The 13,289-nt window shown below is 42.7% G+C and overlaps 1 protein-coding gene across 1 annotated transcript; it reads left to right on the forward strand.

The window, feature by feature from the left end:
* The first annotated feature begins 465 nt into the window (after positions 1–465).
* PSMB2 (proteasome 20S subunit beta 2) lies at positions 466–11,427 on the forward strand. The gene is made up of 6 exons (XM_064471196.1): positions 466–641; positions 2,842–2,964; positions 3,558–3,628; positions 8,573–8,735; positions 10,242–10,291; positions 11,198–11,427. Exons 1-6 carry the CDS (start codon positions 551–553, stop codon positions 11,303–11,305), a joined length of 606 nt encoding a protein of 201 aa, XP_064327266.1. The 5' UTR covers positions 466–550; the 3' UTR covers positions 11,306–11,427.
* Positions 11,428–13,289: the final 1,862 nt, after the last annotated feature.

A 13,289-nucleotide genomic window follows, 5' to 3' on the forward strand; every position in this document is an offset into this window, starting at 1 on the left:
CAAAATCCAGGTGATTTCCCTGATGGGAAACCCGGGTTCACCCAAAACCGCCATCGTCCCCAGCGCGTACGGGCACCGCTGTCCCCACGGAGCGTGGCGGTGTGCCGCCAAGGGCTGAGCGCCGTGGGAGCACACCGGCCGCTCAGCCCCCGCCTCCCCGAGCTCCGTTCCCGATGGATCGGGGGAGAGGGCTCCGTGAGGCGCCCCCGGGACGCCGACAGAGCAGCCACCGCCTCCCGCCATCCCCGTGCCCCTCCCGGGTGCCGCCTTTACGGGCTCGTTAGGCCCAGTGACCGGTGTAACCGGTGACGGAGGAGGATATATAACGGGGCGAACGACGCCCACCCTCCCGCCGCCCCGGGCCGCGCGCGCCGCCGCCCAGCGCCACGTGACCCTCGCCGCCGGGGCGGGCGGCTCTCGCGAGCACCGGAGGTGGCGTCATCGGAGCGCGCCGGCGCATGCGCGCGACGGGGCGGGTGGGCTGGAGGGAGGCGGCGGCGGTTCGCTGTGTCACGCCGCGGCCTGAGGGAACGGCGGAGCGCGGCCGGCCATGGAGTACCTCATCGGCATCCAGGGCCCCGACTACGTCCTGGTGGCCGCCGACACGGTGGCGGCCTCCAGCATCGTCCAGATGAAGCACGGTAAGAGGCGAGGCCCGCGCGGCGGGAGGAGCCCCGCCGCTACCCCGAGGGGGGGCCCGTTATCCCTGTCCTCCCCCGGGGCAGGCCCGGCCCCGGCGGGCGGCGTCCCCTTGGGCTCTGGTCCTGAGCAAGCGGCCGGGATGGGCTCCCTGTGTGTGGTTAGGGTGCTCCGAGCCTCGCTGTGGCGGCGGCTGAGGGAAGGCTGTTAGAATAGGCAGGTACGGGTGAGGGTGGAGGCTGCTGGGTGCTTCAGTCTGGGTGTGTGTTCGTTGTCGGGGCTGCTGGCCGGTGTCTGTCGCTCAGAGAGAGAGAGGTCTCCCAGGGCATGTTGCTGAGTTTCCAAGCCTGAGCCAATACACCTGCACTGAGTTGGCTGGTTGTGTTAGCTTATTTTGGTGAGCGTTGTCTTGTTAACCCAGACCCTGCTCTATACTGCCGTGCAAGTGTGGGGAAAAAGCTGCCCAGGGATAACAGTGGGTGAGGTTAAATGCTTAGTTGTATCTAACAACCCTGTAAAATGTAATTCAGGGAAAAATGAAATATTGGAAGTAAAAGCACAAGTGAAATTGGTAGACTATGAGCCAAATTGTAATATGTTTTTGGTTTCTTTATGTGATAAAACATCTGCGGGATTATCAAGCCTTTGAAATTCTCGAAAATACATTTTTCTGCCTGCTGTTGCAAGACCTAGACTGAAACTTGTTTACTAGGTGTGGAGATCTAATGTAAATACTGGCATTTAGAAGCTCTCTTTTTTTGAAGTTGTAGATTGTAGTATTGATAAACATCCCATAAAATCATTGGTGTTACAGCCAGCAGTACTTTTACTGGAAATATTTCACTTCGGGTCTGTAAGTATCAATTGGAATAGTGTTAGAAAGATGGCTCTGAAAGGTGGTGGCACGTACAATATATAGATGTGATCACTTTAAACAATGTTCTGTAAGTTAATGTAGGTTCCAAGTAGGTTTATTAATGAACTTTAAGGAAAATGTACTTAGAACATAGGATTTATTTGTCTCAGGTGGGGGTGGGGGACGGGGACACAAAAATTGTAGGTACTGGTTTAGGATATGGGCATTTACTAATACTTGCTTTAATTTACAAATAGATTGCAAGGGCTGATCAGTGCCTTTCCTGAACTCTTAAGACATGCAGCTTCTGTGCAGCTGCTGGGTACTTTAATAACTCACGAAATTGTATCAGAGGACCGTGACCCTTCACATCTGTTGTGCAGCGTTTAGTAAACTGAAGGTGAAGTTTGGAGGCGGAGGTTCAGTGTTGCTCCATAGACCTACCTTCAGTACAGAGGAGTGGTCTTCCTTTCACACCGATGGCTACTGAATTTTTCTGCCTCAGAGCTCTGAGTGCCAGTCTGCTCTGCTTAGACGAGCCTGCAATGTTAGAGTGAGCACAGAATTGTCTTTAGTGTTGTCATCGTGACAACTTGGATTCCCTCAAATACACACAGACAAGTTTTTAAAAATGCAGTTATCAGTAAAAGTATAGCTTACTGTTCCTTAATTTCGATATGTATCAGTGGGTGGTTTTATAATTTATAATCAATACTTAAAAGTTCTTTTTTTATTTTTTCACAAAAATAATGACAAGCAAAAACCCGCTTCTGAAAAAAGTCTCACTTGCCAAAATTGCTAATTTTTGAGACAGTCCTGGATATCGGGAAGAGGGGATTGTTTGACATGGAATTTCGTTCTGGATTTCCTAAGATTACTTTTGCTCCTGTGGTGATTTCAGCTTTATACTAAGGGATTTGCTTCAGGTGCAGTGTATTTAGATAAAGTAAATGGTCACTGAGCAAAATTCTTATTCCTGAAGCCAGGAAGCACCACATATAGTATTAAACGATATTCTTGTGAAGTTTTAGCCTTCATTTCTATGTAAGAAAGACCATGTGTTCCTGAAATGCCTCCCTTCCTGAAGGAAGTACTTTGAGCATTTCAGCTTTGTTTCTCTTGGTGATGCGTTTAACAAGTCTCGTGTACTGTGCCACCAACTGTTGGAAGCTGAATGTTAGGGTTTGCTCAGGAAGACTTTTTTGGTGGTGTTGCAGGACATAATGCAGTTATCGGAGTCTCTTACTTTCTTGCTTTTGAAAGAAATCATGATGTGGTATGATATTGGCAAAATGATTAATTCTTTTTCCTGACCATGGCTCTTCATGTTATTTTTCTTTGCCTAGACCATGACAAAATGTTTAAAATGAGTGAAAAGATCTTACTGCTGTGTGTTGGGGAGGCTGGAGACACTGTACAGTTTGCAGAATACATCCAGAAAAATGTTCAGCTCTACAAAATGAGAAATGGTGAGTGAAGGAGAACAGGTACTCACTGAGGGTTTGGAAGCATAGCTAATGATAGGGACAGTTTACAGCTGAATGTTGGTGGAAAGTGCTCTTCTCAAAGCTTCTCTAGCTTTTCTAGCTTTAAGGGTTTGTGCATTTTTAGTGTCAAGCAAAGGTGTTAGTGCGGGCAGGAGGAAGAAATGGAGATTGGGCTACATAGTATAAACCAAGAGGTTTACCCAAAGCCCAGCTAAGCTATTTGTAAGATAAATGACACAATCATAGGTTTGTTAGTAAAATATTTTTCTTAACATGTCCATTGCATGACACCTTTTATCAGTTTTCCTGATACACTGGATGGAAAAATTCAGGCTATGTGCCCATAGCATTTTAATTTTTTGAAGCTGTGTATTTTAATGGTCTGTACAGGTATGACCTACCTGGATTTTGAGGGCCCTTTTTATGCTTGTAGCTGTCAGAATAAACTGGAATTAGACAAATGACACTTTGTCATTAAAGAATATCTTTTTATTTCAAAATACCAATGGAAAGTCAGGAAGTGAAGCATGAATATGGATTTGTACTGTTATCAAATACACACATTTCTTCTCCAGGTTATGAATTGTCTCCTACTGCAGCTGCAAACTTTACACGACGAAACCTAGCTGACTATCTTCGGAGTCGAGTGAGTAATAGCCGAAAGATTTTGGCAAAGGCTTACAGGGGAAAATTTCCATTTTCAAGTAATAGTGTGATGAAAAAGGTGGCAGCTTCTGTCTTTAGTGATGAATTCACTTTGCTGAAAGGATGTTTTATTAAAATATAACTTGATTTGCTTATTTAAAAATTATCACATTGCTGATCAATAACTGATATAACTATAGTCTTAACATTTCAGCCCTGGGCCCAATAAACATTTTGTCAGAAACACTGCAGACAGCGGAGTGAAATAAGCCTCTTTAACATCGAGATAAGGTTGTCAGTTTTCATGCAAATGCACTGAATCCGTTTAATCTTCTTGGAAAGTGATTTGATAGAGCAAAGCTGTTTGATGTACTTAGCAAAGCAAGTCCCTTTTGTAAACAGCAACATGAGGCTTTCAGTAAATATCAAATCCAAGTTGGGGCTGTATTTTCAAGTTACTGAACTGCAATTACTGATTTTTCTCATGGTAATTTTCTCAAAGTATGAAAAGATGTCATGAAGGGCCAAATGGACTTTAAAGATCCAAGGTTAGTAAGCATTTCATTAGCATTCTTAACATGCAATATGAAGGAAAACAAGAAGAAATAGGATGTTGAGAATGAAGCTGAACAACTCCCCCAGGGCTAGGGCGTGGGATGAATGACGTTGCTATTCTAACAGTACACCGCACGGGCCTGAAATGGTGTTTTACAGTAGCAAATGAAGGCCAGTATTAATGTCAGACCTGTATTGTTGAGAATTATGTGTGTGTGGAGTGAAGCCCAGACCCTTCCTTCTTCAAGAGCTCCTCCACAGAAACAACCCAAGGTCATTGTTCTAGTTTCTGACATGGGTGACAGCTGAAGGTAGCAAGTTGTCAATTTACTCAAGTTAGAGCAAGTCAGTGGAAGAACTCGGAGCAGGGTCCTGCCTCAGCCTCATACATGAAACCCTGCTCTTCTGGTTTAAATGACTTCAGTCAACTTCACAGATTAAGCATGGCTGGTAGATGATGGTTGGCAGTGATGCTCCTTGCTTTGGCTTTTGTTCGGATGTGACTCAGAATTTTGTGCAGTTTTTGAGGTTGATGCGAAGGAGTAATGCTGCTCGGTGCCTGGCCCGGCTGGCTGTCAGCTGCCTGGTGCTGGTGGCTTGTCTCAAGGGCATCTGACCTGCACAGATGGTGGAGGTGAGGCTGACACTGAATGTCCTGCCCACTTAAGCAGAGGCAGCTATTTCTTACATGTGGTTTAAAGTACCTCTAGCAGGAGTAATTTAACAGGCTTTTTGGTAAACTTGGCCAGCAGGCTGTGGCATTAATGTGGCACTGCCATCTTGTTCTGTGCCATGTCCCTCGAGGCCTGATCCTCCCTGTCTCCTCTCCTTCCTGAGCCCACGCCTGTCTTCCAGCTCACCTGCTCCAGATGGGCAGCACAGTGGGGAGGACACTGGCAAAGGCAGATGTGTTTATTTACCAGAGACAAAATGTTGTGCTGTTACAGATGGCAATGCCCTGGAGCAAGCGGCGCACTCTGACACTGCTGTCACACTACAGTGATCTCTATACTGTAGGGAGAACTCTTTTTCTTTAAACATAGCACTTAATGATTTGTTTGTGGGGTTTAGAATTTGATCATACAAACCTTGTCCTCAGAATTTGTTTCCTGTGAATTTTGTTACATTTTTGTCATAATTTGTGAGATACCAGAAGGATTAATACTAGCTGTCTGTATATATTTAAATTGCATATAGGATTCCTGGAGGCTACTAATTTAATTTTGTGGATGTTAAAAATAAATTAAAAGGTAAAACATGCCACCACCTCCTGTTAGGAGTAGGAAAATAGTTTAGAAGTAAAGTTTGGTGGGGGAAAAGGTAGTTTGTTACCGTATTGCCATTTACTGTGTGAAGTGGTTTCTGTTACGGGGGGCTAGAAGGGGCGTGAAGGGCAGCAGCTAACAGTGACACAGAACTTTTTCAGGTGCTATGCTGTTGTCGTAGCCCAGCCCAAAAGAGAGCTTGTTCTGCACTGTTAATCGCCATCTGGCTTCCTCCTTATGTTATCCAGTTTGATTCAATTTATGAACCTTGTGGCTCATGTGGGCCAAGCTCCTGATATCTTGGGGATGGCCGTCTTGTAAGGCAGTGCCTTGAAGTTGTTCTTTTGGTGGGAAGCATCAAGTGTAGCGACACTGGGCTGGTAACTTAAGGCCATTACATTACTCTGCTCTTTTATTTTACCGAATGGTCAATGTGCAGGGTTTTTTATGGCATTTCTCTTCTTAAAACATGGGGTTTATGCTCCCCAGTAGGATCTGAAAAGAAACTTTGTTGATTTCTGTTTATATCGTGCAACTGAGGCAAACCTAGAAGCTGCTTTGGAGCCAGCTGGCTTTCCTGTAGGTGAGTGGTGCTGTAGTTCCTGTTCCCCTGTTACCTCCTCCAGCATCTCCCTCGATCCACCTGCTGAATCAAGTGCCAGGGTTAGTACATGTCACATACTACTGAGGCTGCATGGTGGTGGGAATAGGAAAGACAACCCCCTGCCCCTCCAAACCCGACAAAGTTCAGCGCCTTGTTGTGATGCCGCGTTTAATTATAGGTGACAGGGTCTGGCCTGAGTCCAAAGGAAGACTGTCAGTTCCTCTCTCCTTGTCCACGCCTGGCAGGATGCTTCCTCACGCCCACCTTTCCCCCCTTGCTGTGACTTTGGCTTCCGCCAGATGTCACACCGCTGCTTGTCACCGCCCAGCCTCCCGCTGCTGATCTTGTTGCTTTAGTGTATTTATCACAACTGTTCTCCTCAGCTGTAAATTCTGAAGAATTTCACACCTCTCTTAATTGCTGTAGTTACTTTAAATCAAACAGCATGAAGTGCAGAGCTACTTGGGATGAGAAATACTGCTTCTAATAGGAAGGTTAAGTTTGGGAAAAAGTTAAAATCTAATCTAGCCTGGAATGTTAGTCATCCACTCATTTGGTAGCCCTTTAATCACACCAGTCCTCCAAAGAGCTCTGAGCTGCTGGCATAGATTGGGTAACAAAAGCCAAGGCTGCCTTTGGAATGGGCAGAAGGATTGAGACGTACAAGGAGTACCAGCACGGAGATGTTAGTCCCACTAAGACAGCACCAAGAGGTGCTGTCTGCCAATTTCACTTGTAGTCATGGAGGTGGTAAAGAGGTTATGTATATTTTCTAACATTGAAATCCTACCTTTCTTGAATAATAGGAAGGCATAGGGGATGCTTTATTTACGTTTGAGTTTTAAGAAGTTGTCTCACAGACCATTAGTGGGAGAACTGAAGAACAGCTTACAGATTCATTTAAGTCTGTGTAACACCATTTATTTATGGTTGAGTGTCTCGCATATGCCAATGTTGGTAATTCAAAGTCACACAATAATTTGAGTGATCTTGTGTCATGGCTCTTAAATATCAACTTGTGTGATGTTTCAGAATAAATAAATGATGAAATACAGACTAATTAAACGAATACAGCTGCATGGTAACTTGGTTCCAAATAGTCTTGAATGCTTTGAAGATTAAATCACACCATTTACAGTGATGTTTGATATATAGCTGTAGTCTGCTTTATTCTTTCTTACTATCTGGTGAAAGTCAAAATATAGTATCCTGTAATATTTTTTTGAGTGCAAATTCACTGTGCTTATTATCAAAGTGAACTTTTTCCTGTGATAAAGTTAATGTTTTGGCTGTAGGGTGAAGTTGCGTTTGCTCATTCTAATGTATCCTTAGTTGGATCATCATTTTCTTCCCTCATTTTGTTGCTTTGGTGATCTAGACTTTCGAGCATTGTAAGAGCTATCCTGTTAGTATGATTAATGAGAAACACATGAATGTGAAAATACTGGAAGTATATAAAAGCATTTTTCAAAAAAAATATAAAACCCCAAAATTTTCTTTTTTGAAATTTAATGAAATGAGCCTACCTTTAACAATAGTACAGTGCATGCATGTTTCATGGTCTTATAAAGTACACATCTTGGAAGAAGATGTATAGGGACATCTGCTGTATTCATTATGGTGGAATACACTAAACCTGCCAAGGAGTTGCTAAACTTGCCAGTACAGCGCAATAAAAAGGCATGTTTACATTAATACAGTTGCACAGTCTTTTTGCATAAGTAGATACTTCTCAGTCTTACATGATGGGCTCTTGCTGAAGTCATAAGTGAGGATCAGAGGAGGCAGCAGCTAAAGCAGAGTAGATTTCTAGTTCAAGAAAACTGTTTCCAACCAAAAAAAGCTACTGCTAAGATGATGTAGCAGTATCTTAGTAGTCAGTTTTCAATAGAAATAAACCAATTCCTTAGGTCTCCTCCATTCAGTTGGTCAAGTTAGCCTAATACTAAAGATTAAACTTGGTATGTGCAATAAAAATGTAACTATCAATTAACAAGACGGCGTGACACTGTCTATAACTGTTTGCACTCTATGTGAGCTTTCATATGTGCTAAAATGGTCTATGGTTAGCAGCAGCGTGACTGAGAAAAGAGCATGCTAAATTAACAAAGAAGTTCTTATAAACTGCAAAATGTTCACATTGTGCTCACATGTTGACAGTAAAAATCCACAAGTTTTATGTTGGGATGAAGGATATGGTATGAAAACATAATTAAAGTTTTCTTAAGTTTGAATGTGCTGTGAAAGCTTTAAAAAAAAAAAACCCTAACCCAGTAGTTTTCAGGAGAATCAGAGTTTTATGTTTTTATTTGCTTCTGTGTTCCATGTTACCAAAGTACCTAATTGTTTTTGGATTGAAATCCCTCATCTCCTGCAGACAGTATTGATGTAGTTGCTGGTAGCATTTTATGGCAAAGCATTGTAGAACCAGCTACGTTGCTATTCTGTCGGTGGCGCGGGGAATTAAGATTCCAAGATTTGGGTGTGGCTGCTTTAATGAAAACAGGGTTTGTGTTTGTAGACCCCTTACCACGTCAACCTTCTCCTGGCTGGCTACGATGACCATGAAGGTCCTGCCCTTTATTACATGGATTACCTCGCAGCTCTGGCTAAAGCTCCTTTTGCAGCACACGGATATGGTGCATTCCTTACCCTCAGCATCCTTGACCGCTATTACAAGCCAAGTAAGTGGAGTCTATGGAGAAGAAAATTCTCCTGCTAATGATTAATAAATCAAAGGCTTAAACTGAGAGATTGGCGTTTGCTGAGTCAGATGGTCCAGCGCAATTGCTGTGTTGCTACAGATTTGAATTTGACTTTTTGTTAGAATAAATGCAGCTTTAAAGATTGCCTTCTGTTTTAACTGAAATGGTAACGTGAAACTAGTCAACTCCTGCAAGTGTTTTCCTGTTTGAAGCATAACAGGCTGTAAGCGAAGGAAGTTTCAATTTATTCTAAAACATGACTAGACTTCCCTGGACCATTAGCTCCCAGTAGTCTGTTTTTAATAAATAACATTTTGATAACTTTATCCTCTACTTGTCTCTTGGCTCTGACGTGTATGTTTTCCCAGAGTCTCAGTCTTCAGAGGGCAGTCCCAGATCCTATTGCTCCATATCTTGGATTGACTTTGTGTGTGGTACATGAAAAACATACAAGTGAAAAAGCATTCCTAGCAAGATTATATCCCATACTCTGAAGTGGTGGTGATGAAGATTGGTTACTTTGGTTTACAGTTTTATGCAGATGGTAGCTCTTGATTGTAATTCTTGTACAAGCCTGTACCTGTCTAAAGTTTTAATTTTAGAATCATAATCCAGTTCTTACACTGCCAAGGAGTGAACGTGGCCCCATCCCCACTTTGCAATGAGGAAATGTACAAAGCTTGGAATATTGTTAATCTGACATCTTTGGCTTTAGTTACAAAACTACTTTGCTCCTGTGTGCAAAGCTGAGTTTAATCTCATAGCAGAGATGTTCGCTCAGTTATCCTTTCATCTACCTCCTGCAAGAAGTGTAGCTCTAAACTGACAATTTTATTCTAATGGGACTTCTGCCTAACAGTGAGTGCAGGTCTGGAACAACTTCTAGAAACAGGTTTTGAGATCCATGGAGCTCGATTGTTTTCTAGTCACGTCCCTTGAAAATTATAGTGCTCAATTTTCACCGTTCCTTGTGAAAAGAGGAAAATAGTGAGCTACAATATGCTGTCATGGCTTGTCATCCCTATAGAGTGCTGGATTTTATCCTAATGTGTGAGAATAGCAGGGGCATCGCACACGTGCCTTTCCCATTATTAAAACTAATACCCAGCAGGGAACGTAGCACTAAAACCAATCTCCGCCTACTGTCGCTGACTTGCAGCCGGCTGTGGACAGATGGAGCTGATTTAAAGCTGTAATAAACTCGAGGAGGGAGAGACGGCTGGACTTCTCCGAAGCCCAGTCCCTGGCCATGGGAGGCAAAATTCCGTCATGCTTCCCATTCGGTGTAACAAATCGATTCTCAATGGCTTGTTGCAGCGTGAGCGCTTTGGTGCAGGGCGTCCTTGGTACATCTGGAAAGTGTTTTCTGTGAGCTGGGAAGAAGAGGTTTTGGTGCTCAGCTGAAAAGTTGTTTAAATTTAATAAAGTTTCTGTTGAGAGGGATGGCCTCTAATTAAATCAATCTGTGGATGTTTTCTCGTTCAGGTATCACACGTGAGGAAGCTGTGGAGCTCCTAAAAAAATGTCTAGAGGAGGTGAGTTGCCAAACTTAGGCCCTTATGATCTTGAGAAAGGAATGTTTGTTTGCATTCATTTGCTGATATTTTCCTGTTCCTCTTGTTGCCTTTTTTTTTGCTGTCTTTGCCAGAAGGGGTAATAAACGCACGTTGATCAGATGTGGAATAGCTACTGAGGAAAAGGGTTTGTGGGCACTTGCATTGTCTTGGCATGGTTCATGTCCTCCAGAACATAAACTCGAAGCTTAATTGCTTTTCTTTACTTCTGCTTCTTCCATGCTTAGCATAATATTGATACACACAGTCTTTGACTTCTTTTATGTTTCTTCTGAACATAATGCAAGCATCCTTCTGTTAATTGCATTGCACTTAACTGTTATATACTTCTACGTGTGCTTCTCTTCCAGCTTGTGAAGGGATGTCCGAGGTAAAGATTCGACCTTAAAGTTTGTGATCAATTTTAGTGTAAACATAACCTTTCAGACTCCAAGGCTTTTATTGTAGGAAGATATTCTTTATCCTTGTCTTTATGAGATTGACTTGAGTGTAACCGGGAAGAAACATTTGGGGAAACATCAGGAAGAAATACTCTAAAGAGGTTCTGGTTGAAGTATCTTTTTGATGAGTACACTTCGTGCCCTAAGTTGTAACCCACACTAGGCTTCCTGCATAAATGTCATCCTTGCTAATGAGCTTGTGTATTCTGCATCTCTAGGCTAGGCTTGTCGAACATGGACAGTCTTATAACAGAGAAAAAGCTCACACTGATTCCTGAGCAGTGACAAAAGCTCCTAATATTTCAGGTCATTAGAACCAGGACGGAAATTTTGATGTGCAACAGCATATCCCTTAAATAAGAGGAGGCCATAATTTAAGCTTTGAATGAACCTCATCTCCTTTGTCTTTTTCTCTTTTGTTGAACAGCTTCAGAAACGCTTCATCCTAAATCTGACTTCTTTCAATGCCCGGTTCATTGACAAAGATGGCATCCATGAAGTGGACAATATACTCCTTTCCAAAGCGATGTCCTAACCCCTGAGATCTTTCTTCGGCAGTCGTCTGTCTTGTTCACTTTTGGTTTTTCTATTCGTTTGAAGCTCACAAGTCATGTACTGTACTGGGAGATCGAATAAAAATTGACATTTATATAGCCAGTTTTATCTTTTTACTCCGCTGATCCTTCCTGAGAGTATTTACATAATTTGTTCCACTGTGAAGGTGAAACTTGATTTACTGTTAATGGGTGCACATTCGGGTTACTTATTTTCTTCTGATTTTTTCCTTCCCCCTCCCCGTAAGTTTTCTTACATGTGGGAAAACTGGTACTGTATTTTCTAGATGACAGTCTGCTGTCATCCACTCTCATAACTAGAGCTCAGCAAACACCGGGCAAGTGTTTCGTGCAAAGCATGCAGCATCTACTTTATTTTTCTGAAGATGTTACCATTGTTGGCTTTGTACTTTGTTTCAATCTAATCCAAGTGAAAGGTGAAAGAACAGATTTTCATGTAGAATGGATTTTTAAAATGCTAGTGTCATTTTTAACTCACCTGGTTGTGGTTCTGTTTACTGGGAGAGAATATTCTCCTGCCGGCACAGTAGGCTCACAACTGCATTAAGTATTTTAAATACAAACCGATGTATCAATTGTGTGATTTTTCATAATTGATGTGACTGTACATTTAGAAGAACATGAAAGAACTTCAATGAGAAATAAAACTGCAGCATTTTTCATAAATCTTTGAATTACTCTTAACTAGCTAGAGCTTTGTTTCCATGAGAATAATCACTGATCTGTCTGGGCTCTAGATGATGCTTCTGTATAAAAGCTCCATTCACAGGACAGCCTCAGATAATTATCATGTGGCTGATACTTGCAGTCTGCCCAGAAGTGGTTCTTCTGAGAATAATTTTCATTGAGGCTGCTTCCCTAATTGAACTCGCAGTGAGGGAGTTAACTGTTTAAAATGTTCTGTTTGGGTGCTTGTTTTATGCTTCAATAAGCTCGGAAAAAGAATCTTGGAAATAGGAGGGTGGGTGTGTGTGAGATGGTGTGCAGCCTGTGTTACTTGTGTGGCGTGGCACAACACCCAAGTTCTCGGCTGGGAAAGGTAAGTGGCAGACCTAACTGTGTTTGTCAAAGCTTTTTTGGCCTTGCCCCAGTAGTGTGGTTGAGAATGTTAGGATCTTCCCCAAAAAGTTGCTGGTCTCAAAGACCCAAGTACTCATCTTATTGAACATGTGAGAACTGGATTAGAGACTGAGTCTCGCTTGCTGTCGCAGAAGAAATTTGCTGCTCCGGTGCCTTAACTCATCCTGCCTCTTAAGACTGCCCCTCTTAAATCTAGTTCTTCACTGAGATCCCATCAGGCCTTGTAGTTTAATTCTTTCCAGAATGAGATTATCAGCTGGGTTTGTTCTGGTAATTGCTGCAATGGCTTTTATTTAAGGCCAGTTGCATATAACTATTGAAATTTTGCTAAAATTTGTTGTCTTTTAAACACCTCTTCAAACTTCTAGGAAAGGAAGTGCCCGGCCTGACTGTTTTCTCCTGGCAGGTCACATTTAACATGAGTAGAGACTGAGTGTTCTAGTTCTGTGATTGAAATCTCACCCCTTCATGTTGCATTAATGTATTTGTTTAGCTTAATATGCAGCATCTCTAATTTATTTTACCACTGATGTTGAATGTTTTTGCAGGTTTCTTGTCTCTCTTTTCAAAGTCATCACTGCAGAGTGGCTGAGCTGATGTGCTGTTTTTGTCACTGCATATCAAAGTAGTGCCTCCTTATCGGAGGTGTTCGTTATTTCAGACACCAAAACTGGGGCGTGGTGCTATTAGATCATGTGAGTCTGGCAGAGAAGCTGCCTGGAGTTTTTATTGGCACCTATTTGCATGCAGGTGATTAATAAACATAAAACAATTTATTCCCTTGCAAACACCCTTGTTGGATTCAGGTTGGAGTGGAACATATGTTTTGCCTGAGGGCAGGGACCGGGATCTGAATCCCCCATT

This window comes from Phalacrocorax carbo, chromosome 22, assembly GCF_963921805.1.
Source record: "Phalacrocorax carbo chromosome 22, bPhaCar2.1, whole genome shotgun sequence".
Classification (NCBI taxonomy): domain Eukaryota; kingdom Metazoa; phylum Chordata; class Aves; order Suliformes; family Phalacrocoracidae; genus Phalacrocorax; species Phalacrocorax carbo.